Here is a 27,434-nt window from a genome sequence, read left to right as displayed (position 1 = left end):
AAGTCAAGTCGGGTAGGGGGGACCCAGGCAGTGGCATTGGGTGATGTGTTCAAAGATGCAGCTTAGACCCAGTGTGGGCTCTGTGGGTGTTGGCGGAGCTGTTCTGGGCCTGCTTAGGCTCAGCGGGTCAAGTTTTCACCTTTTACTGTTGAATTTAGTGTGGCTTATAGACTGTGTTCACGATTCAGGAAGTACATGAGTTTGGTCTGCATTCATCCAGAGATTGCTCATTCAGAAGTTCGCTCTCTGGTCTCTCAGATGACACAGACTTGGGCATACACAGTCCTCTGGACTACCAGGATGACCGTAGTTTTAGCCAGACTCTCCTTGACTGTACATTAAGCTTCTAGCTAGTCTGCCTCTATTATATCACAGCCAGTTGTCAGTCTCCATTCATTGCTAGCTGTTGGCCTGAGGCTCTGCTTTTGGTGTTATCCTTCCTTTTCTTTTGAAAGGTAGCATATATTTTCAGGTGAGTGGTTTTCACCTGTTTCTTGCCTGTAGAATTAAGCAGTTTTTCATTTCATTCTTTTTCAGTCCAAGGGTACAGTGTTTTTGCTGGCATAGCGTTAAAAAAAAAATTGTGAATCTCCCAACTGTATTTGAAGAATATACACAATGGACAAGAGGATCCTCTGCAGATCTTTCCATAATCCCATCTATAGTATTGGCTTCTGCTGACATGGTTGAATGGGTCTGTGGATCATATACCTAGCCTCTTTAGTACTAGCAAAAAGTTTTCCAGTCATACCGTTGGCCTCTCTAGAGCATACTTTCTTACAGTTAATCTCCAGATGTTATCATTTTTTCCAATCTAGATAGTCATAATTTCCCAAATCACCAAGTGCTTATTTCATTTTGCCTAACAGTTCTTTCCTCAATTTATCTTTTTTTTTTCTCACACTTTACTATAAGCCTTAAGAAGAAACCAGGTTGTACCTTCAATGCTCTACTTAGAAATCTCAGCTAAATGTTCAAGTTACCACTTACAAGTTCTGCTTTCCATATAACTGTTGGACAGTTCATCTCGATTCTCTGCTACTCTGTATATCTATCTATCTATGATCTGTTTTCCTCCAGTTTCTAAAACCATGCTTTACAAAATTTCCTTCTGAGCTTATGCCAGAATAGTACTGTTAATATTCATTTTCCTATACCAGTATTTTGCTTATGATTATATATGCATTTTCTTTTTCTTATGAAATTTTAAAGTATTTTTAGTTGTAAATGGACATAATACCTTTTATTTAATTTGTTTTTTTGTATGTGGTACTGAAGATTCAACCCAGTTCCTCACACTTGCTAGGCAAGCACTCCACCACTGAACTATATATAGCCCAGCACCTACATATGCATTTTCTGAGCTGATACTGGTTTTCTGTAAAGGGCCTCTTCCACCCTCCCTGGATCAAGTCTTTAATGAAGACTTTTATTTCTACCAAATTCCTGTTCAAGGTAATCAAGGCTTTTCTTACTGTGTTCCTCAAAATTCTTTTAGTCTCTCATTGTTCAATTCCAAAATTATTTGCACATTTTTGGTATCTGTTACAACAGCACCCCACTTCCTGGTACCAAAGTCTACATTGGTTTCCTATGACTGCTATAAATGATTATCACAATCTGCATGGCTTAAAATAACAGAAAAGTATTCTCTCATAGTCCTGGAATCCAAAAGTCCAAAATCAATATCACTTGGCTACAATCAAGATGTTGACTGGGCTTTACTCCCTCCAGAGGCTATAGGGGAGAACTTAATTCTTGCCTCTTTCAGCTTCTGGTAGCAGCTGGGAGTTCTTCTTTTCTTGACTTTAAGACTTCATCACAATAATATCTTCCTGCATCTTCAAGTGATCTTTTCCTTTCTGTGTGCATGTAAAATCTCCCTCTGCTTCTCTCTCTCTCTCTCTCTCTCTCTCTGTCTCTCTCTCTCTCTCTCGTGCACGGGCACGCGCACGTGTGTGTGTGTGTGTGTGTGTGTGTGTGTGTTGCTGGGGATTAAACCCAGGGCCTTATACATGCTAGGCAAGTGTTCTGCCACTGAGCCACATTCCCATTACATACATATATATATATATATACACACACACACACACACACACACACACACATATACACGTATATATATAAATTAGTTGTAGATGGACACAATACCTTTATTTTATGTACTTATTTTTATGTGGTGCTGAGGATTGAACCCAGTGTCTCACACATGCTAGGTAAGCACTCTACCACTGAGATACAACCCCAGCACCCCCAGTCCTCTCTTATTCTTTTGTTAAACAACACTTTTGAGCACTTACTCTATGCCAGATACCAAGAAAGGCATTGGGTTTACAAAGACAACTAAGATATTGTATCTGTAGCAAAAACTTTGAAGCAACTGAACATTCATGAATTGGGTACTAGTTAAATAAATTATAGTACATTCATATAATAGACTATGTTACTCAGCTGCTACAAAGAATGAGGAAGTACAGTCTATACCAAGAGGGAACAATCTCCAAGGACTCTTTTGGGAGAGTGGGGAAAAGAAGGCAAGATACAGAGTGTATTTAACAAGTTGCCCCTTGTGTAAGAAAAATCTCTATATATACATATGATGTATACATACTTTCATACCTGTTGGACTAGACTAATTCTGGAAAAATTCAGAGGAAACTGTAACCAGGACTGACTCAGGGGAAAAAAATTATAAGATGACTGGGAGACAGGGGTATAGGAAGGAAATTTTTAATTCCATATTCTTCTCAACTTTCTTTTTTAAAAAACTGTATTCATCAATTTCCTATTCATATGTAATTAATTTAATAGAAAAAAACCATAATCTCACCCTCAAGAAACTTGAGTACAATAGGAAACATACACATATATGAAATAAGTATAATACAGAATATATTGGGCACTGTGATAAAATATGTACATGAGCAGTAATGGGTAGGGGTAGACAGGGAGAGGTGCATTGAGTAGGTTACTACAAAACTGGTTACAGAGTAAGAATTGGCCTGTTTCTACCTCACAGGCAGTGCCATCTGTAAGTATACACAGGTATAGAAGAAAGACATAACTGTCTCTTGGAACCTCTTAAAATTATATTGCCACTGTAGAACCCAATTCTAAGTCTTTGTGTATTTGCTAGCTTCATTTCACCAGCAGTTGAATCACAATATTTCTGCCCCAACTTCCTTCCTTCCTCACTCTCAGTCCTCCCTACTTTTCTCATTTCCCTCTTTCCCCCTCCCTCACTCGTGCCTCCCTCCTTTCTTTCTGTCTTTCAGTCTTCTTTGGTGAGAAAATGAATTTGTATATCAGCAAATTATGATTCTGTAGAAACTGCATTATATTTTTTGTTTTTCTTGGGCAAAGATCTGATAGATACTCCCATACTCTGCTGTTGAGAGAAACATTTGGTGTTGCTTAGGGTTGTATGCTAGCACACATTTACAATAATATATCCTTTGTCTGGGCTTTCTCACATGAACAATCTTCTTCTAGGTGGCAGAGTTACTTCTTTTAAATGGAGCTGATCCATTATTTAGAAGTACCAATGGAAAGTGTGCTTTAGAAGAAGCCAAAGATTCTTGTATGAAGCGTCTCCTTGAAAGACATGTTCCTAAACATCAAAGATTTCTTATATCAGGTAAGATTAAGCTTCCCTGTTATAGATGTTTATTGTGTTGATAGAGAGTTATAAAATTAAATAAATGTATTTTCCTCATAAATATTGAGAAAATCTATCAGTCATGCCTTGACTCCATTTTAATAAACCACCCTGACTTGTTTCATGTGCACATAAAGAAAGGACTCTAAAAGAAAAAAGAAAGATAATATTTTCCCCCAGGTTATATATTGTAAACAATTAAGGAACCTTTTATAAACTTATGCTTTTTTCTTTCACAATTCTTTGACTGAGTTATGTGATGTGATATAAATTAAATTTGGTTGTATCCATTTTAGTAAATATGATCAGAATTATTTATATCCATTCTTCTAGCTATATTTTGCCCTCTTATCCATTACACTGTTAAATTGAACTATAAAAGAATTTGATGTGTGATAAAAAAATTATATAAAAATAATTTAAATATATAGCATATTCTTTATACTCCAGTGCAAATATTTTTGGAATATCACAGTATTTTTTCTGCTCAAAACATGCAGATTCTCTTTAATCTGGAATAAAAGCCTGTGTCTTTTAAGTTTCTATATCACTGACCATCCTACTACGCAACCTCATTCTCCAACCACTACTTCCAGTACTCAACTGCAGTCACACTGGCCTCCTTGGTGTTTCTCAGAAATGCCTTCCTCACCTTCCTTAGGTCTTAGTTCACATGTCACCTTCTCAATGAGGTCTGGGCCATCTACTTAATACTGAAGCTGACCCCTTCATGCCCTTACTATATTACTTATCTATTGCTAGTTAACAGTCACCCTGATATTTAATAGCTTAAAACAACAAGCAGATATTATCTCACATAGTTTCTGAGCATCAGGAATCTAGGAGCAGTTTAGCTGAGTAGTTCTAGTTTAGGATCTTTCACAGGTTTATAGCCATCTCAAGGCTGAACTAAAAGCAGGAAAATTACTTTCAGGTTTACTCACATTGTTGTGGGAAGGCCTGTATTCCTTGCTGATTATCATCTGGAGGCTTTAGTTACTTGTCACAGGAACTTCTCCATAGGACTGCTGACAGCCTGCCAGTTAGTTCAGAGCAAGTGATCCCAGAGGGAGAGAGAATGTACCAAAAAAGAAAAACAGTCTTTTTGTAACCTAATCTTGGAAGTGATATAATATTGCTTTTGCCATATTCTGTTTGTTAGAAGTGAGTCACTAAGTTTGGCCTCCACTCAAGGAAATAATTAAGCTCCTCCTCTTGAAGAGAATATCAAAAAATTATGGACATATTTTTGGAACCACTACACTCCTTTCAGTCCCTCTTATACTGCTCTATTTAGTCTTTTCTCTTAGTACTTAATATATTGATAAATTAGGCAATTGGCTTTTTAAAAAAATTTTTAAACACATTAGCCAATTGACTTATGTTTTCATTTTTATTTTTCCCTTGTAGATTAAGCTCCATGAAGGAAAGAATTTTGTTTTGTGTCCTGATAAATACTAAAGTGTCTTGTACCGAGTAGGCATTCAGCAAATAAATGGTGTGTCAGTCCTCTGGAACAAAAAGAAAAGTTCTTTCCATTCAAGAGAGGTGTTTGTGCTCATTCACTTTTTTTTTGCAGGGGCAGGTACCAGGGATTGAACTCAGGGGCATTCGGCCACTGAGCCACATTTCCAACCTATTTTGTATTTTATTTAGAGACAGGGTCTCACTGAGTTGCTTAACACCTCGCTTTTGCTGAGTCTGGCTTTGAACATGCAATCCTCCTGCCTCAGCCTCCCGGGCCACTGGGGTTACAGGCATGTTCCACCATGCTCAGCTGCATATATATATATATATATATATATATATATATATATATATACATACACACACACATATTTTAATTGTACACAATTTCCATACAACTTTTCATTTCTCTGGTTGTACACAATGTAGTGTTGCACTGTATGTGCAGTCATATATGTACCTAGGGTAATGATTTCCATCTCATTCCACCATCTTTCCTGCGCCCATGCTCCCTCTCTTTCCCTCCTGTCCTTTGCCCAATCACAGTTCCTCCATTTTCCCCATGCCCCCACCCCCCGCCATTATAGACCAGCATCTACTTATCAGAGAGACTATTTGGCCTTTAGTTTTTTGGGATTGGCTTACTTTGCTTTGCATGATATTCTCCAACTCCATCCATTTACCTGCAAATGCCATAATTTTATTCTCTTTTAATGCCGAGTAACATTCCATTATATCTATATCTATACACACACACACACACACACACACACACACACACCACAGTTTTTTTATCCATTCATCTACTGAAGGGCATCTAGGTTGGTTCCACAGTTTAGCTATTGTGAATTATGCTGCTGTAAACATTGATGTGGCTGCATTACTGTAGTATGCTGATTTTTAAGTCCTATGGATATAGACTGAGGAGTGGGATAGCTGGGTCAAATGGTGGTTCCATTCCAAGTTTTCCAAGGAATCTCCATACTGCTTTCCAGGTTGGTTGCACCAGTTTGCAGTCCCACCAGCAATGTATGAGTATACCTTTTCCCACACATCCTTGTCAACACTTATTGTCATTTGTATTCTTAATAGCTGCCATTCTTACTGGAGTGAGATGAAATCTTAGTTTTGATTTGCATTTCTTTAATTGTTAGAGATGTTGAACATTTTTTCACGTATTTGTTGATTGATTGTACTTCTTCTTCTGAAAAGTGTCTATTCAGCTCCTTAGCCCATTTATTGATTGGGTTGTTTGTTTTTTTTTTTTTTTTGGTGTTAAGTTTTTGAGGTCTTTATATATCTTGGAGATCAGTGCTATATCTGACTTGCGTGTGGCAAAAAGTTGCTCCCAAAATGTAGGCTCTTTCTTCACCTCATTGATTGCTTCTTTTGCTGAGAAAAACCTTTCTTTAGTTTGAATCCATCCCATTTATTGATTCTTGATTTTATTTCTTGAGCTTTAAGAATCTTGTTAAGGAATTTGGGGCCTAATCTAACGTGATGAAAATTTGGGCCTACTTTTTCCTCTACTAGACACAGGGTCTCTGGTCTAATTCCTAGGTCCTTGATCCACTTTGATTTGAGTTTTGTACATGGTGAGAGATAGGGGTTTAATTTCATTTGTTGCATATGGATTTTCAGTTTTCCCAGCACCATTTGTTGAAGAGGCTATCTTTTCTCCAATAAATGGTTTTTGCACCTTTGTCTAGTATGAGATAACTGTATTTGTGTGGGTTTGTCTCTGTGTCTTCTATTCTGTACCATTGGTCTTTGTTTGTTTGGTGTCAATACCATGCTGGTTTTGTTACTATAGCTTTGTAGTATAGTTTGAAGTCTGGTATTGTGATGCTTCCTGCTTCACTCTTCTTGCTAAGGATTGCTTTAGCTATTCTAGGTCTCTTTTTTGCCAAATAAATTTCATGATTGCTTTTCCTATTTCTATAAGGAATGACATTGGGATTTTAATTGGAATCACATTGAATCTGTATAGCGCTTTGGGTAGTATGGCCATTTTGACAATATTAATTTTGCCTATCTAAGAGCTTGGGAAATCTTTCTATCTTCTAAGATCTTCTTCATTATAGAGATCTTTCAGCCCTTTTGTTAAATTGATTCCCAAGTTTTTTTTTTTGGGGGGGGTAGTTTTCCTAATTTCTCTTTCAGAGGATTCATCACTGATGTATAAAAATGCCTTTGGTTTATGTGTATTGATTTTATATCAATTCTAAAAGTTTTCTGGTAGAGTTTTTTGGATCCTCTAAGAATACAATCATGTCCAGCAAATAATGATAGTTTGAGTTCTTCTTTTCTTATTCGTATTCCTTTTGTATCTTTTTTCTGTCTAATTGCTCTGGCTAGAATTTCAAGTACTATGTTGAATAGAAGTGGTAAAAGAGGGCATCCCTGTCTTGTTTCCAATTTTTAGAGAGATATTTCCAATTTTTCTCCATTTAGAATGATATTGACCTTGGGTTTAGCATATATAGTTTTTACAATGTTGAGGTATATTTCTACTATTCCTAGTTTTTTAGTGTTTTGAACATGAAAGGGTGCTGTATTTTGTCAAATGCTTTCTCTGCATTAATTGATATAATCATATGATTCTTAACTTTAAGTCTATTGATGTGATGAATTACATTTATTGATTTCCATATGTTGAACCAACCTAGAACCCCAATTGATCATAGTACACTATTTTTAAATACATTTTTGCATGCAATTTTCCAGAATTTTATTGAGAATTTTTTCATCTATGTTCATCAGGGATATTAGCCTGAAATTTTCTTTCTTTGATTGTCTCTGCTTGGTTTTGGTATCAGGATGATTACTAGCCTCATAGAATGAGTTTGGAAGCATTCCCTCCTTTTCTATTTCATGGAATAATTTGAGGAGAATTGTTATTAATTTTTCTTTATAGGTCTTGTAGAACTCAGCTGTGAATCCCTCTGTCCAGGACTTTTCTTGGTTGGTAATCTTCTATTTCCTTGCTTGAAATTTACCTGTTTAAATTGTGTATGTCCTCTTGACTCAGTTCAGGTTGATCATATGCCTCTAGAAAGTTGTCGGTGTCTTCGAGGTTTTCTATTTTACTAGAGTATAAGTTTTTAAAATAGCTTCTAATTGTCTTCTGTATTCTAGTAGTGTCTGTTGTGATATTTCCTTTTTCATCACGAATTTTAGTAATTTGAATTTTCTGTTGCCTTCTTTTTGTTAGGGTAGCTAAGGGTTTGTCAATTTTATTTATTTATTCATAAAACCAGCTTTTTGTTTTGTCAAATTTTTGAATTTTTTTTGTTTCAATTTCATTGATTTCCACCCTGGTTTTAATTATTTCATGTCTTCTAGTAGTTTTGGTGTTGGTTGTTCTTCTTTTTCTAGGGCTTTAACATATAATGTTAGGTCATTTATTTGTTGACGTTTTCTTCTTTTAATGAATGAGCTCAATGCAGTGAACTTTCCTCTTAGCACTGCCTTCATAGTGTCCCTCTATGAGCTCATTCATTGAGCTCATTCATTAAAAGAATAAAAAGTCAGCAAATAAACTATATTTTTAACAAAATTTCCCAAGGTTTTTTTTTTTTCTCCCATAGACCTTTGAGTATTATTATCTTGAATAACGATCTTCTACTCTTGGAATTTCCCCTTTGTGCCTAGGAGGGTTTAGGACTGAGAATCCTTCCAGATATAAGGTGAGTGGGCCTCCCTACAAGTCCAGTAGTTCCCTCCATTTAGAACCTGATTTAGGGTGGCAGTAGAAATTCATCCTTTGCTAAAGTACTCTGTGCCACCCTAGGAATCAGTAATACAGCTATGCCTATCATATTAGTTCTTTGATTGCAATTTTAAGAGTTCTGTTTTAAGAATTCTTTGGTGGCAAGCAATCAGTTTAAGCAGAAAAGTATGTCTCTTTACAGGAAATCTCAATAATTGGAGGAAAAACTGAAATCCAGGCCTTAGAAAAGTTAGGAGTAAAAGCATTTTCAGGGGTCTAGACAGCAGGAACCAAAAGACTTCCTCTTCAGAGAACTGCCTATCAGGACAAGTTCTGGGCAAACAAAACAGTGTCCTCTCAATTACTTCCATAGGAATTAATCTGTTTTCTCTGAAGATTCATTCATTCATTCATTTATGGATTACTATGTGTCAAGCAGTTTATAGTGGAAGAGCCTAATAATGCAAAATGAATAAAAAACAAGGATAGCAAACAGTTAAAATGAACAGTGTGATAAAGAAATGCATAGGCACTATGAGAGTATATTAAAAAGATATAGCCCAGGCTTTTTCAAGAAGGATATCCAAGAAGATTACTAATAGATATTACATATCTATCATGGTTAGTGATTGTCATCACAAGCTCTTTGATAACTCTACTGGGAAAGATATTTTGCTGGCTTTAGAAATACATTTTAAAATGCATTCCAGCTGAGTTTTATTCAATACGAGACATATCTTATAATTATTGTTGGATGTTTCTGCAATTGAAAATTAGATGTAATATATAGCAGTCTGACTATACAGTCTTGAGACTGGTTTTCCTTCAAAAATCTTTGGATCCATTGTATTATTTTGTAGCCTTTTATTTTTATAAATTATTTACTTGCTCAATAAATGTAATGGTTTAAATGTTATTAATGAAAGACTAAGACCTATATCAAAACACTCTTCTTTTGTAATAGAGAACGTCACTGTATTTGTTTATTTTATTTATTTATTTTTTTTGAGATGATTTCCTACAATGCTGTCCAGGCTAGTCTTGAATTCCTGGGCTCCATCCTCCCACCTTAGCTTTCTGAGTAACTGTGACTCCAGGTGCACACTATAGTGCTCAGCAGCAGAAGACTCCTCTACAAGGCAAACAGCACCAGGAGTTGACAGTAATTTGGTGAGGCCAGATCTATAAAAGTACATTGAAACAGATTATTTTTAAAATCACATTTACATTTTAAGCTATATGAAAAATTGCAAATAAAATATCTAATTGGAGACAATAGTTTATATATTTAAGTTTTTTACTTTGATATCTGCTTAATTGCTCGAATTCTCTATTATATGATGATATGCATTATTTTTGCTCTTCTGGAAATACTTTTTTCAGTGTTCTAACCCTTTCTTTCAATTCAGAATTTTCTGTTCACTAATGTCCACTTCTAACCTATACCAGCACAAGGGGATTTCTTTCATGGAAAGAAATCCTAAACCTTTCTCTTTTGGACTTAGCTGCTACACTTCCTTTGGGAGAAAATTTACTAAGCTGAATTGTATAATTGATACTGGTGTTGAGAATTGGGTTTGAGTCCTGTTCACCCTGTGTTGAAGACTGAACGCTAGTCCTGTTCCCTAGTGTTGAAGATTGAACACCTGAGAAACACTGATGCAAGGGCAAAAGGGTTTTATTTAAAGGATAGAACAGAGAGAGAATCCTCTGCAGCAGGGTCTGAGTCCAAGTTGGTGCCTGAGGGAGTGGAAGTGTCCTCCCCTTTTATAGATTTTAGATTTCCTTTCTTCTTATGCCTCCTCCTCCTCTTATCTTGTTATGAGACAGAAAGGTGGAGTGACCAAGGAGGAAAATGGAGGCAAGTAACCTTGGCAATAGGTTGGAGGAGGGGGAAGTGCTCTGGGAGTATTAGCATTTTATTTCCTTTTGAATCAGCCCCCATCTTCCTGACCTATTCATTCATTACCCACACTGATTGTCCTTTTGCCCCCCCCCACTATCTTGTTTTACCCAATGGTTTAAAATATTTCTGAAGTTTGAGTGTTCAAATTTTGTTACTATCAGCCTACTTCTCAATGTAAGTGTGAAATTCATTTACTTAAGTAAAGAATATCTGTATATTCATATAGAATATTCATTTTTAAATTCTAGTCAAAGAGCTTTTTGGGGGGTGGTGGGAGTGGGGAGAGGTGCTGGGGATCAAACCTTGCACATGCCAGAAATGACTCTACCACTGAGCTAGATCCAAGTCCTGAAGAGCTTTTAATTATAAGAGTAATGATATAAGAACTTTCTTCAAATAAAGTATATTTGGTGCTTTTCTATCATAAATATATCTTTTTTGGCATCACATATGGATTCATTCTTACCAACTTCATAGATTTGGGTAAATTAACATCTCCAGTTTTTATGTTAATCTGCAGATTGGGGCTTTTAGTATCTATTCATCTACCTGCATATCTATGGGATTGTTAATGTGAGAATTTGAGTTAATGTATGTAAAATACCTCAACAACAATAACTAGTGCAGAGTTACAGAGGGGAAAAATACAGCTCCCTCACCAAAACACCAACTCATAACTTTTATCTGTATAGTCAATTAGTTATATTAGAGAATGTAGAGTCTTAAAACTGAGAAGAAATAAAACCTCCTTTGTTCCTTCTGAATTCTCTAAGGATCTATGCCTGGTATGTTGGTTCCTAGAAAATATTATTTTTCTGCTCTTTTATTTCAGAACCAAAGTTTGGAGAAGAAAAATTAGCAGTATTTTAGCACTATTAATGCTTTTAGAAAATGTATTAACAACAACAGCATTACTATATTTCAACATGTAACATTTCAGATTTTATGCCATTTTTTTTTTTTTTGGCAAAATAGTAGGGTACAATCATTATGTGAAGATTTTTTTAAGAAATTGTGCTTGGTATTACTTAAAAATCATTTATTCCTAAACTGACTTTAGTGCAATACTAGAAGCACAGAATAATCATGAATATATATGTTAAAATTGAATAGTCTAAATTCATATACATCATTTCTTCATAACAGTTTAGCAAACATTTTTGGGCCTGTAAAAAAAAATTTTAAATAACACATCAGTTGTTAATGATTTGTGCATTATATAGCCTAAATATTACATTAGATAGTCTAAATATTACACTTGAAAACATTTATTACAGTGTTGCTAAATATGGCCTTAAATTTAATCTCAGCCAAGTGAGACAGGTACGCCTGTAATCCCAGTGGTTTGGGAGGCTGAGGAGGAGAATGGGGAGTTCAAAGCCACTCAGTGAGACCCTGTCTTTAAATAAATAATACAAAATAGGGCTGGGGATGTGACTCAGTGGTCAGGTACCCCTGAGTTAAATCCCCGGAACCGCTCCCCTAAAAAATGAGTTAATCTTGTGTTCACCACTATGTGATCTAGGTTTTATTATCTGACATGCTGTCTTCAGCACCACTCAGTAAGTTGTGTTTACCTTTAGTATGGCAGTGCTGTAAACAAACCATGCAAACCAGCAGCTTTTGGAAATAATATTAACAATACACCATGGGCTGAGAATTCTAGGCTTCAGGTCCTCATTCTGTGAGAAGACAAATTCACATCTATATGCCACTGGTTAATGAATTACTGCTGTGTTTGCCTTTTAATCCATATAAGATACAGAATTATACCCATAGGACAATTTTACAATAAAAGTTTATAAATCAATTTTTGGACTGAAGAAACAGGTGTGACCATTATGAGGTAGTGATGATTATGTGGTGAAATACAGTAATAATTGAGTATTTTCTCTGTGTCAGGAACTCCTCTAAACTCTGCACATGAATTTTATCATTTAATCGTCACAGTTCTGTAAGGTAGGGGCTCTTACCAGCCTTCATGTATAGACATTATATGGTGGCAGAGACTTTGAAAACCTTGGTCAAGGTCACCCAGCTTGTAAGCAGGTGAGACAGCATTGAAACTCGGTAATAAGGCTCCAGAGAATGTGCTCCTATCTATGTCAATTGATAGAAGGACATTCTATGTGCCTTTCCCCACTAATTGAAATGATGTAGTCTTCATGATTCAAATCATCCTTTGATTGCTATCATTACAGTTATTCTCAAGAAATAAATGAAATTGTTCTCTTTTCCAGTTATATCCTTGTTAAATATTTTACATTTCTAACTTATACTCAAAGAAATTTTTATAATTTGTGTATCATGTCTAAGACATTTATTCATTTAATCATTCCTCTATCCAATATTCATTGAAAGGAGCTTTCTGTGTGCTTGACATTATTTCTAGGTTTTTATCTCTTGTGACTAAATGCATGTATAGTTGATTATAATTCCATTTTCAGTGTTTCAAGACATCAATTAAAAATACCTTAATGTACATTATTACCAGTCTAAAATTTTTTTTCAAAACCATTTTTCCTATGTATTGTTTTGCTTTGAAGAGAATGCAACATCCAAACTAGGACCTTATTATGCAAATATATTAGAAAATTGTTAATTAATTATGAAATAATATTTGCCTTTTAAAAGTAGCTCACATAATCTACTAAATGAGAAGGGCATATCTGAATGTATCAGTGGGGAAAATAAAAAATACCGAGTACAGTGCTTATCTTTAGTATTAGTTATTTGGGGGGGGGTGTTTCTATTTTGCTTTTCCTATAGAAATCATCTGTTGAGATAGTATTTGGTTTTTAATAAATTACAAATTATAATAAACTGTATTGCCAATTTTAATACAAAATGATTATGTAATTTCATTTTTTTAACTCGGTTTTATTATGGCAAAGAATTTATGGGTTTTAAACGTCTAGAGTCTGACCATTGGAAGCTATTTTATTTTCTCTTTTTGTTTATAGCACGAAGGAATAGCACTGACCCAGCAGATTTGGACAATGTACAACAGCACAAGGTATATCTGAGTTTAGTAATAAACATTTTTATAGGGATGCAACTGCTAGTTATTTTATAGATTATCAAAGAGAAAAGAAAGTGCTGAAGCATTAGTCAGCAATAGTGACTTCAGTTTTTATTGTATGACACTTTGGATAATTACATGAGAATCAGAGAGTTCTAGGTTATTAGTTTGAGAAGAAATTGAGTAAATGTAGCATATCTGGTTACACTAATGTATTGGTAGCCATTTCCTTTGTTTTGTTTTTGTTTTTGTTTTTTTTCTTCATGGAGGCTGAGGTTTATCAACCACATTGAATTTCCTCTGGTCTAAGCACAGTACAAGAGTCAAAGGTGTCAGCCCATCCCTTCAAACTTACATGGTGGGTGGTTACTCTTCATCTGGTACTTGAGTTGTGGCGAGTGCAATGAAGCAGTGTTCCCATTTTAATCTAAGCAGCTCACAATAAACTCTTTCTATAAAAGACCAGTTTAAGATTATATCTCTCTTCTAGTTTTTAAAGCCCCTTTTCTACTTCCCTGCCTATATTTCTCCCAGATAGCAGAGGAAGAAACTCTCCTAATTCTAGCTCTAGCTATATAACAGTTGGGAGAGGAGAATGTTTCTAAAGCATTCTTGTAAAACTTCCTTGTGAAGGAAACTTTGTTCTGATTAGTTTAAAAGCCTATTAAAATTAAGTAGATTAAAATGTTGTTTATATTTAGTAAAATAAATAGTGCTAAATACTGGCAAAAAGGAATTAAAATGAACATAGAAAATAAAGATTAGAACACATACTGAGCCTAAGCCTTTCTTCTATAGTCTAGCTCTTTTGAAATATCAGGTTAGCTATATTCCAGCAGGCCCTGTGGTTAGACTCAATGATACAATTGAATGGAATAGTAGTTTCATTTATCAAAAATTGAGATTAAATTGAGTATAGATGTACAATTAAAAAATAACACTTATGTATATTTTGTTTCTATAGAAACCAAAATTCAGTTCTGAAAATCACATTGGGTTTGTTTGTAATGAAAATTCTGACAAACAAAAACCAGAACATGTAGAAGTCAATAAAAGAAGCAAAGAGAATTTATTTTTAAATGAAGAACATATATATGAACATTACCAAAAAGATACCAAACCCACAAAATTTGGTAATTCCAGGCGTAAAAAATCAACTGTTGACCAAATACACTCTACAGGACGCAGTAAGGTCAGTCTCCATAAAGACAAAGGAATCAGCACAAATGTGTCCAAGGGTAAAAGAAGAAGAAACACAATACATAAAAGGACTCATGTGGATGATGGAGACTGCCGTTCAGGACAGACAATAGCTGTCTCTTCTTCCAGGAGAATAAACAGAGTGGCTATTCCTCAGCAGCATATTCTCCAAACCCCTAATGATCTTCCAGAAGAATCATGTGAACCTTCCAGTCCTACTCTGTCAAGCCTGAAAAATGCATTAGATAATAATATCGAGACTTACTCCATGTCCAAAGAAATACATACCCCCAGTCTGGATTTGTCAAATAGTCCAGAAATGCATTTCTTGGAGTTACAATCCACTGGCCAACCTGAAACTATTTCTTTCTCAGGACTTAGAGTATGTAAAGAAATCAAGTTACCACTTATTACTGAAGATCAGCAGCTTCATGCTCACCAAGAACAACACTGTAGCCCTTATAAATTTCATGAATATATTAACTCAAATAAAAAAAAAGAGCGCTTTAATAAATGGGAAAATTCTTTCCTAACCTTTATAAAGGAAAATTTTGATAATGATAATGATTGCTACACTTCCGAGAAGACTGTAACATCTGAAAAGGTGGTATGTTCTAAAGAACGTAAAAGCCACTGTAATTGTGAGGAGAACTTAACGAATAGAAAAGAAATGGATTTTCAACAGCTTTTACTATCTGAAGACCATTTTTCACAGGAGAAGGCATTAAACAGTCTAACCACACTTCAACAAGAGGAAGTTATTCATTTTTCTGATTCAGATAGTGCAGTCATTTCTGATAAACATATTGCAAATCATGTACAATGCATGTATGGAGCATCTTTTGATCACTCACATGGCAATCCTGAGCAAACTTCCAAGGCTTATACAAGAACACTTTCAATACATGAAGTTTCAAAGGTGACTAGTCATGTGGAGCTAGTAGAAAAGCCTCAGGATAATAGCCCCAGAGAACCAACTCCTTTAATGAATCAGACAGAAAAACATATTGTGGAAAGGGTGTGTATAGAAAAGAAACAAGACACTAAAGGGAATGATACTAAAAAATGCCAAATTACAAGTTCTTCAAACAAGCCTTTCCCCACAGTTGACCATTCTCAAGGAGTACAAATAACTAAAGTTGAAAAAAAGAGGCAAGACCTTACAGAGAGTGAGCCCATGCATAATATAGATTTTCATTCTACTGACAATATGAATAAAGAAATGAACATCATCTCACAATCTATTAATCAAGTAGAAGAGAAGAAAAATTCTCACAAATCAGGTATTAGTAGTATCGCTCAATTTGTACACATTTTCTATAGATTTACTTTATAGAAATTTCCAAATGAATTTCACTTAATCTATGCCCAACAAACAGCAGTGAGGCCACATGGGTCATGATTTGGAATGCTGCTAAGCCTGATAGTTAAGTAATAGTGTTTATTTTGAAAGCAAACATTATTATCAAAGGTGGTTGTTAAGCTGATGTTGAAAGAAGCTAATAAGCAGTTGTCTGTCAGTTTTTGTGTTTCTCCACAGTATAGCACTTTTTTAGTATCAGGAAACCTAGCAACATTAAAAAAATTTTTTTTTAGTTATGTATGGACGCAATGCCTTTATTGATTGATTGATTGATTAATTTTTTTTATTATTAGTTGTTCACAACATTACATAGCTCTTGACATATCATATTTCATACATTTGATTCAAGTGGGTTATGAACTCCCTTTTTTACCCCGTATACAGATTGCAGAATCACATCGGTTATACATACTGCCATACTAGTATCTGTTGTATTCTGCTGCCCTTCCTATCCTCTACTATCCCCCCTCCCCTCCCCTCCCCTCCCATCTTCTCTCTCTACCCCATCTACTGTAATTCATTTCTCTCCCTTGTTTTTTTTTCCCTTTCCCCTTGCTTCCTCTTATATGCAATTTTGTATAACGATGAGGGTCTCCTTCCATTTCCATGCAATTTCCCTTCTCTCTCCCTTTCCCTCCCACCTCTTCTCCCTGTTTAATGTTAATCTTCTTCTCATGCTCTTCCTCCCTACTCTGTTCTTAGTTGCTCTCCTTATATCAAAGAAGACATTTGGCATTTGTTTTTTTATTTATTTTTATGCAGTGCTGAGGATTGAACCCAGTGCCTCACACATGCTAGGCAAGTGCTCTACCACTGATCTATAGTCCCATCCCCCTAACAACATTTTCATAGCAGGAAATTATTAGCTCTGATGATTGCAGCCATTGATTGTAATTGCAACCAGCAAACTATGCTTTGTTACATAAAAATATTTTTAAAGCCTTCTATTCTCTTTTAAACAGTTCAGCTTGAAACAAACTAAAGTACGAATTTTTTGTTGTTGTCATGTAATTTATAAGGAGAACTACAGTACTGATACTGTAAAATGTTGTGTTTCAGATGAAGAATTAACTAATGATATCAATGTAGATGAAAGAGCTATAAGAAATTGTGAGGATGAAAAAGAAAAAATGAATACAGAAACTTACATGTCTCCTAATATCCAAGAACATAAAAAAGGTCAGAATTTCAGAAACAGACAAAATTTCTTGAAAGTTACCTACAACCAAGGTTTGCAAATTGTTTTGTTAAAAGTTATATAATTAAGCCCAGTGGTTTACTTCAAAGAATTTCTGAACAATCAGTTATACCGTTTACTTTTTTTAGCTATTCACTAAGTTATAAGATTATTTCATTTATATTTGTTGTTAAGGCACCACTTGAGAATTTATTAGTCTTCAGATATGTTCTTGTCATATTTCTGATTATGATTTCTAGTTCTGTTAGAGTAGGTAAAATAAGCAGCAGTAGTTTTTGCTCCAAAGTTATACAACTACCTTTTTTGCTACAAAACCACTGAGAACAAAGTAATAGGATTTGTACCATTCACAGTGAGAATCATAGGAGAAATTTTTCAGTTCAAACTTGCACATTATGGACCCACCATTTTAGCTGTTTTATAGTTTTAAAATCCCCCTCCCTCCCTCCCTCCCTCTCTCTCTCTCTCTCAGTTTGTGCTTTATTACTTCCTCCTCTATTTATATAGTACTTTAAAATATATTTTATTATCATTTTAGCATGAATTGGGAAGAAATGGGAGAGAAACATATGATCTGTCCATTCATTTTCGTTCCAGTATAAAGGTGTAACTTGCACTGCAAAGGAAAGATTTTTTTTAAAAAAAAAAAATCTTTGGACAATAATATTATACTGAATTTTTTGTAGTGAATTTTTTTATGATACGAAAATAAAGAACCCAGTAGGCCATAGTTTGGTACTTGGTAGCTTACTGTAATAAGAGCATACCCACTTAGACATAGAATAGCTATAGAAAGCAAATTTTTATAATATAACTTATTGTTCTAAGAAAAATGCTATCTGTTGCTAAAAAACTACTGAAGAGTGAGATGATGTAAAACTGAAAGAAGTTTATTTGTTTTAATCAAGTGTGTGTTGTCCAACTGCTGGAATGAATGCAAATTAATATGTTCAGGTGCTCTGTTATTTCTTCACAAGTTATACTTTAAAGCAGTAGCAGCAGCACTAATATTAATTGATGTATGTTTTTGTGTAATATACTTGCTTAGAATAGTTTGAAGAAGTTGTTATGTATTTTCCAAGATCCTTAATAATCAACATTTGGCAAAAAGGTAGTTTTGAGTTTTGTTTGGCAAATTTACAGAAATGAAGACAGCTGGGATCAATAAGAGGAATGTCAGAGGGGAAAGCCGCCTTCATTTGGCTGCCAGAAGAGGAAATCTGTCCCTAGTGAAAGTTCTAATAGAATCAGGAGCTGATGTGAATCTAAAAGATAATGCAGGTTTGGATCTTATTTTTTTCTTCTCCCCCCTCCCTTTTTTTTTGGTGCTGGGGATTGAACCGAGGGCCTTGTGCATGCCAGCAAGCACTCTACCAACTGAGCTATATCCCCAGTCCTTGGATCCTTTTAATTTAATTGCTTTTATAATTTGATCTCACTGAAATACTCATTTTATTCCCCACCCATTTTGATCCTGGATGAGTGTTTGAACACATTTTTATATTATAGTGTTTATTTAGTTGAATGGTAAGATTAATTGTTGCTAAAATATTTCTCCTTTTTTGCATCCATTTGAGAGCATTAAAAAGAGGTATACAGAATGGGGAGTAAAGGGAGTGAGACCTTTTATTTGGAAGTCTTAATTCTGTTCCCTAGCTTTGTAGCAAAGGCAAAATAGTCCTATTTTTCTGTCCCTTCTTCTCTTTCCTCCTCCATTTATACTGTTTGCTTCTCTTTCACATTTTTATTCTAAACCTTCATTTAAAAAATGAGACTTCTGCGGGATGTGGTGGCACACGTCTGCAATTCCAACAGTTTGGGAGGTTGAGATGGGAGAATCACAAGTACAAAACCAGCCTCAGCAACTTACTGAGGCCCTGAGCAACTCAATGAGACCCCATCTCTAAGTAAAATATAAAAAATGGCTGGGAATGTGGCTCAGTGGTTAAGTGCCCCTGTGTTCAATACCTGGTACCAAAAACAAAAATAAAAACCAGGATCAGCTATTAAAACCAGAGCCTATTTGACTACACAATTTAATCTAGTAGGCCACATAATAAATCTTTTAAAAAAAATGAAACTTCTTAAATTTTTGCTTATAAACAAAATAATCTTGTGTAAAGAATTCCAGAGGGGGTTGGGGTTATGGCTCAGCGGTAGAGCGCTCGGCTAGCATGTGAGAGACCTTGGGTTCAATCCTCAGCACCACAAAAAATAAATAAATAAAAAATTAAAGGTATTGACAATCACAACTGAAAAATAAATATTAAAAAAAATTCCAGAGGGAAAGCACAAAGGTTGATCAAGTCAGATGTCATTTTAAAGAGAATTGTGATAATGCAAAGATAAAAATAGGCAAGTCAGATATTTTTATATCTGAGTTGAAGCAAATTGAAATAATTAGCATTTATCTGGTCCCATTCTATTTTACATTCTGTTGAGTCTTCTTTTTTGGCACATATTGTATCAACAATATTAATGAAGTGTGATCAATTTGTTTTCAAAACTGAAACACATTTTAAGGCCATAGTTTTCAGCATTATTTATTGTCCAATATTTAGTATATACATGCTTCAAAATAGATATTATTTCTACTAAGGCAAAAAAAAGAAATAAAGATATTACATGAGGGCGTGGGTTGTGGCTCAGCGGTAGAGTGCTCGCCTCGCACATGTGAAACCCTGGGTTGGATCCTCAGCACCACATAAAAATAAATAAATAAACAAAATAAAAATATTGTGCCCATGTATAACTAAAATAAATAAAAAGATATTACATGAATGTTGGTCTGTAAGGAGCAGATTGTTGTTGTGGTTGTTTTTTCTTTCTAGGTTGGACACCACTTCATGAGGCATCTAATGAAGGATTTAATGATATAATTGTAGAGTTATTAAAAGCTGGTACTAATGTTAATTGTGAGAATATAGATGGAATTCTGCCCTTACATGATGCTGTTGCAAGCAATCATTTAAAGGTATAGTGGATGTCATATTTAAGTTCCTATTACTTAGGATAATGAGTGAATAAAATTAGGATATTTTAAATTGAGAATTAAAGTGATTCCCTAAATTAACAAATGATTTTAAAACCTGCTAAAGGGCTAGGGTTGTGGCTCAGGGGTAGAGCACTCTCGTAGCATGTGCGAGACTCTGAGTTCGATCCTTAGCACCACATAAAGATAAGTATATAAAGATATTGTGTTCATCTACAACTAAAAAATATTTAAAAAAATAAAACTTGCTAAAGTTACAAATGAAGATATACTGTATATGGATTGGAAAATATATGTCTTAATGAATTATTTTTTATATTTATCACAGTGCATGTAAGTCAAAAGAAAACACATTCTGTATAAATCCAGCATGTTTCATGTTGGGGTAAAACATGAGTTGCTTGTTTCTTGAGGGTTTGTTATATCTTCCTTGTTTTTCTCTTCAGGCAGTCATAGTAAAAATAACACAAGAGAAGATTACTTGGATCATTATTTGGGTAACACAGAATTTCTGATATAGACTTTGAAACTCTTTAGATTTTTAAACTAACCTTTTTGTTTGGCAGTCTTCCTAGATTTTTCTCCCTAGAAAACTTGTTGTTATCAGTGACACTATAGACTTCAGGAATAATTATTGGTTTTGAAAATACAGTTAAGGACAGTACCACAACCAACAATAGCAATGTAAAACCAGGATTTATAGAAAAAATTTCTTGGATCCCTCTTGAGTACCTGTTTATCTGTCTCTTGATATTTTTAAGAGCCTTGTGACTTTAATTTTGTAAAAGTGTTCCTACTGCTTTCAGCCAAAGTGTAGTCATGTGAAGGAATAGTATCATCAAATTTATGATTTACAGATATAAGAGATGTGAGCTAATGATTAAGAATGAGATGATAGTAAGTAGGTTTATGTTCATTGTGACTTTTTTTGACCAAAATAAACTTTTTGGCCTTTAAGATATTTAAAGTTAAAAAAATAATACACAAATTCTCAAGGCTGTGTGGTTCTGAAATGGAAGAAAGCAAACAGAAAGACTCAATGAAGTGACAAACCTACTACTTAGTACAGGGAAAAGGCCACTTAGTTTGAAACCACTTAAATATAGATCAGAATTTCTTAGTGGGAAAATCAGGGTTTTGGACATTATTCTGAAAAATGGCATCTTAAAAAAAAAGTTAATTCTCATATTTTTGTTGGGGGTCACCAACATCATCCCTACATTTAGAGGCATGTTAGAAGTATTAGTACAAAAAGACCAGGACGAACGCAAACTTCACAAATCAGTTCAGCACTTTATTCAGGAATGAAGTTCACACAGGAGCAGGAGATGCAGGGACGAAATGACGCCATGGTGGGACCCACTTTCCTGGTGGAAAATGAGCCCCCAAACAAATAAAGGGCCTGGGCTTATATAGATATTCTGAGAGGTGGTCTAGTGAGCATATCAACTTTCTTTGGGCACCTGGGAATTTGGAGTTTGTTCTATCATCAGTGAAGGAGTCAGTTTTAGTGCTTAGGAATTTAGGATTTGTTTTATGGGGCAAAATGGGAGGAAGTCTAGGGTCAGTGGTCAGTTTCTGGAATTTATTGTACTGGACTTGATGGAAGGGCTGGGGTCAGTGGTTGGTATCTGGAAAGGATTTGTTTGCAGAAGGGTTAATGCTTTGGCCTCTTTGCAGAGACTGCCCTTCCAGGTTTGATGGACACCTTTTCTGCAGGGTGTGTTTTATCACCAGGAAAGAATATACTGGGAAAGGTTCAATGCTCTCAATGTATAACTTTCCTTCTCACTCCCATTTCCCCGGGTCTCACTACTTTGGGGGTTTGTTATTTTCCATATCTAATAAGAAGGACTTCTAGAACTTGGTATATAGTTGTTCTTATGGCTAAGATTTGTAACAGCAATGTAGTAAGGATACATATTTGGGTCATAAGAGAAAATGACGAAAGGAATATGGAGTATCTATGTGAAAGCTTTCTTATGCGCTCCTCTTTGTAAGGGATCACACAGAGCTTACTCCCCACAGCAGTGAAAATCTAGGAATATGTATGCAATATTTCTGGCCATGAAAGCCCATGAGAGACTCAACGTCCAAGAATTTTTTTGTAGGCAAGCTGCGCTTGCTTACCGGGTAGCAAAATTCCAGACTCCCAGAAGAATATACCACATTGTTGTGTAAATAGCTTAAACATAGTGAGCTACTATCAGGCAGTTTTATATTAGTGGTATGGTACTGCTTACCAGTCAAGTTCATTGATGGCAGCTAACAACCAACCTTGAAAGTGACCTGCTGCGTTAACACATTTCTGAACATTACTTACTGACAGTTCCTGACTTAACAGTTTGACTTTATGATGGTAAAAAAGCAACAGAAAACCATATTCAGATTTTGAATTTTGGTCCTTTCTTGGTGTAGCAGTATGTGCTATGATATATTGTCTTGATACTGGGTAGCCACATTTCCCTTTACATAATCACAAAGGTAAACAATAATACTTTTTAGTGGACTATGTTGCTATGATGTTTGGTAGATTAAGTGTATTAAAGGCATTTTAATTATACTATTTTCAACTTAATTATATATTGGGATGTATAACCCATCATAAGTCAATTTAGTTCTAATTAAAACATACTAATTTCTTAAACAGCTTAATTGCTGTTATAAAATGTTTCAGGCCTGATTTTTTTTTTTTTTTTTTTGGCAAAATTGTATGATAGCACCTACGACATTCTTATAGTTTTTTTTTTTTTTCTTTTTTGGGGGAGTACCAAGGATTGAACTCAGGGGCATTCAACCACTTAGCCACATCCCAGCCCGATTTTGTATTTTATTTAGAGACAGGGTCTCACTACTGAGTTGTTTAAGGCCTCAATAAATTGCTGAGGCTGGCTTTGAACTCATGATCCTTCTGTCTCAGCCTCTGAAGCCACTGAGACTACAGGTATGTGCCACTGCACCCAGTCCTTACAGTTAATTTTTGCATTGTGGTCTCAAGAAAAATTTCTTTTCAAAATTTTAAGAACAATCATAAGTTTTTTTCTAGGTCATCTATTAGTTCTTTCATATTCAAACCCTTGTAATTTTGCTTTTGTTAAGCTGTCAGTTTCTTACTCATCAGTGTCTTTACGGTGCTTCAGACACTTATCCAACATTATTTTAATGTATGACTGGAGAAAAATCCAACATCTTTCCTTTTTTACTTTGAAATCAACTTGAAGTATATTTTCATTTTATTTTTGACTATTTACAAAGTCAGTAACCAGTAGTAAACAAGTTAGGAGAAAGATATTGACATAGTATATGGGATAGATACCATATAATAAGCAAAAAGAGATGTTCTATTTGGGTCAGTTTTATAGGTGGTCTTAATTAGTGAGAATTTTCCTATTTTTAAAGACTCTGTCTTTCCTCATAGCAATTTGGTGATTTCAGGGAACTGAATAATGATTACTCAGATATAGAGGGTCTTCTGTAAAAAATGAACATTAGGAACAGAAAATTAACCACAGGAGATATCAAAAGGGAAGCTTAGTGTAATGGATAAAACACTGAAATAATATTGGAAAACTTATATTCTAAACCTAATTCTACTGCTTGAGAAAGACATTTTTTTTTCTTTATCCCTGAAACAAAGAATTTGATTAAGTACTATAGCCACTATACACATGTAGTTATTTAAGTTCCTTAAATTTTCACCCACATTCCTCCCTTTTTCTTCTTCCTCCCCCTTAACCTTCTATCCCCTTCCACAACTTCACTGATCTACTATTTTCATTGGATTCCCCATTTTCCCCCTTACTTTGTTCTAGTCTCTGCATATGAAAAAACATTTTCAACCTTTGACTTTCTGAGTTTGGCTTACTTCAATAAAGCATGATGTTCTCTAGTTTCATCCATTTGCCAGCAAATGCCATAATTTCATTCTTTTTTATGGCTGAGTAAAACTTCATTGTATGTATATACCATATTATCCATTCATCTGTTGACAGGTACCTGGGCCAATTCCATAACTTGGCTATTATGTATTGCACTGGTACAAACATTGATGTACTTTTATCACTACAGTATACTGATTTTACTTCTTTTGGATAAATACCAAGGAATGGGACAACTGGATCATATGATGGTTCCATTCTACATTGCTTTTCAAACTGGTTATACTAATTTGCAGTCCCATCAACAAGCTATGAGTGTACCTTTTTCCCCACATTCTTGGCAGCATTTATTATAATTTGTATTCTTTTTTTTTATTGTTGGTTGTTCAAAACATTACATAGTTCTTGATATATCATCTTTCACAATTTGCTTCAAGTGGGTTATGAACTCCCATTTTTAGCCCATATACAGATTGCAGAATCACATCAATTACACATCCATTGATTTACATATTGCCATACTAGTGACTGTCGTGTTCTGCTAACTTTCCTATCCTCTACTATCCCCCCTCCCCTCCCCTCCCCTCCCATCTTCTCTCTCTACCCCCTCTACTGACCTTCATTTCTCCCCCTTGTATTATTTTTCCCTTTCCCCTCATTTCCTCTTGTATGTTCTTTTGTATAAACCTGAGGGTCTCCTTCCATTTCCATGCAATTTCCCTTTTCTCTCCCTTTCCCTCCCACCTCTCATCTCTGTTTAATGTTAATCTTCTTCTCATGCTCTTCGTCCCTACTCTGTTCTTAGTTACTCTCCTTATATCAAAGAAGACATTTGGCATTTGTTTTTTAGGGATTGGCTAGCTTCACTTAGCATAATCTGCTCTAGTGCCATCCATTTCCCTGCAAATTCTATGATTTTGTCATTTTTTAATGCAGAGTAATACTCCATTGTGTATAAATGCCACATTTTTTTAATCCATTCGTCTATTGAAGGGCATCTGGGTTGGTTCCACAGTCTTGCTATTGTGAATTGAGCTGCTATGAACATCGATGTAGCAGTGTCCCTGTAGCATGCTCTTTTTAGGTCTTTAGGGAATAGACCAAGAAGGGGAATAGCTGGGTCAAATGGTGGCTCCATTCCCAGCTTTCCAAGAAATCTCCATACTGCTTTCCAAATTGGCTGCACCAATTTGCAGTCCCACCAGCAATGTACAAGTGTACCCTTTTCCCCACATCCTCGCCAGCACTTGTTGTTGTTTGACTTCATAATGGCTGCCAATCTTACTGGAGTGAGATGGTATCTTAGGGTGGTTTTGATTTGCATTTCTCTGACTGCTAGAGATGGTGAGCATTTTTTCATGTACTTGTTGATTGATTGTATGTCCTCCTCTGAGAAGTGTCTGTTCAGGTCCTTGGCCCATTTGTTGATTGGGTTGTTTGTTATCTTATTGTCTAATTTTTTGAGTTCTTTGTATACTCTGGATATTAGGGCTCTATCTGAAGTGTGAGGAGTAAAGATTTGTTCCCAGGATGTAGGCTCTCTATTTACCTCTCTTATTGTTTCTTTAGCTGAGAAAAAACTTTTTAGTTTGAGTAAGTCCCATTTGTTGATTCTAGTTATTAACTTTTGTGCTATGGGTGTCCTATTGAGGAATTTGGAGCCCGACCCCACAGTATGTAGATCGTAGCCAACTTTTTCTTCTATCAGACGGCGTGTCTCTGATTTGATATCAAGCTCCTTGATCCATTTTGAATTCACTTTTGTGCATGGCGAGAGAAAGGGATTCAGTTTCATTTTGTTGCATATGGATTTCCAGTTTTCCCAGCACCATTTGTTGAAGATGCTATCCTTCCTCCATTGCATGCTTTTAGCCCCTTTATCAAATATAAGGTAGTTGTAGTTTTGTGGATTGGTTTCTGTGTCCTCTATTCTGTACCGTTGGTCCACCCGCCTGTTTTGGTACCAGTACCATGCTGTTTTTGTTACTATTGCTCTGTAGTATAGTTTGAAGTCTGGTATCGCTATACCACCTGATTCACACTTCCTGCTTAGCATTGTTTTTGCTATTCTGGGTCTTTTATTTTTCCATATGAATTTCATGATTGCTTTCTCTATTTCTACAAGAAATGCCATTGGGATTTTTTTTTCTTTTTTTATTTTATTTTTTTAATTTTTTATTGTTGGCTGTTCAAAACATTACATAGTTCTTGATATATCATATTTCACAATTTGATTCAAGTGGGTTATGAGCTCCCATTTTTACCCTATATACAGATTGCAGAATCACATCAGTTACACATCCATTGATTTACATATTGCCATACTCGTGTCTGTTGTGTTCTGCTGCCTTTCCTATCCTCTACTATCCCCCCTCCCCTCCCCTCCCCTCTTCTCTCTCTGCCCCCTCTACTGACATTCGTTTGTCCCCCTTGTATTATTTTTCCCCTTCCCCTCACTTCCTCTTGTATGTACTTTTGTGTAACTCTGAGGGTCTCCTTCCATTTCCATGCAATTTCCCTTCTCTCTCCCTTTCCCTCCCACCTCTCATCCCTGTTTAATGTTAATCTTCTTCTCATGCTCTTCGACCCTACTCTGTTCTTAGTTACTCTCCTTATATCAAAGAAGACATTTGGCATTTGTTTTTTAGGGATTGGCTAGCTTCACTTAGCATAATCTGCTCTAATGCCATCCATTTCCCTGTAAATTCTATGATTTTGTCATTTTTTAATGCAGAGTAATACTCCATTGTGTATAAATGCCACATTTTTTTTATCCATTCATCCATTTAAGGGCATCTAGGTTGGTTCCACAGTCTAGCTATTGTGAATTGTGCTGCTATGAACATCGATGTAGCAGTGTCCCTGTAGCATGCTCTTTTTAGGTCTTTAGGGAATAGACCGAGAAGGGGAATAGCTGGGTCAAATGGTGGCTCCATTCCCAGCTTTCCAAGAAATCTCCATACTGCTTTCCAAATTGGCTGCACCAATTTGCAGTCCCACCAGCAATGTACAAGTGTACCCTTTTCCCCACATCCTCG

The 27,434-nt window shown here is 35.4% G+C and overlaps 1 protein-coding gene across 1 annotated transcript in view; it reads left to right on the top strand.

Moving 5' to 3' along the window:
• The window catches only part of Ankrd31 (ankyrin repeat domain 31), a 190,863-nt gene that overhangs the window by 96,877 nt on the left and 66,552 nt on the right, over positions 1-27,434 (top strand). Inside the window, 6 exon segments of the mRNA XM_034636448.2 lie at positions 3,493-3,637; positions 13,707-13,759; positions 14,730-16,248; positions 17,388-17,558; positions 18,670-18,807; positions 20,358-20,500. Coding sequence (XP_034492339.2) covers positions 3,493-3,637; positions 13,707-13,759; positions 14,730-16,248; positions 17,388-17,558; positions 18,670-18,807; positions 20,358-20,500 — 2,169 coding nt within the window.

Source organism: Marmota flaviventris, chromosome 5, assembly GCF_047511675.1.
Source record: "Marmota flaviventris isolate mMarFla1 chromosome 5, mMarFla1.hap1, whole genome shotgun sequence".
In the NCBI taxonomy this organism is placed as follows: domain Eukaryota; kingdom Metazoa; phylum Chordata; class Mammalia; order Rodentia; family Sciuridae; genus Marmota; species Marmota flaviventris.
Note: the sequence above shows the minus strand (reverse complement) of the source record. Positions and strands in the feature narration are given on the sequence as shown.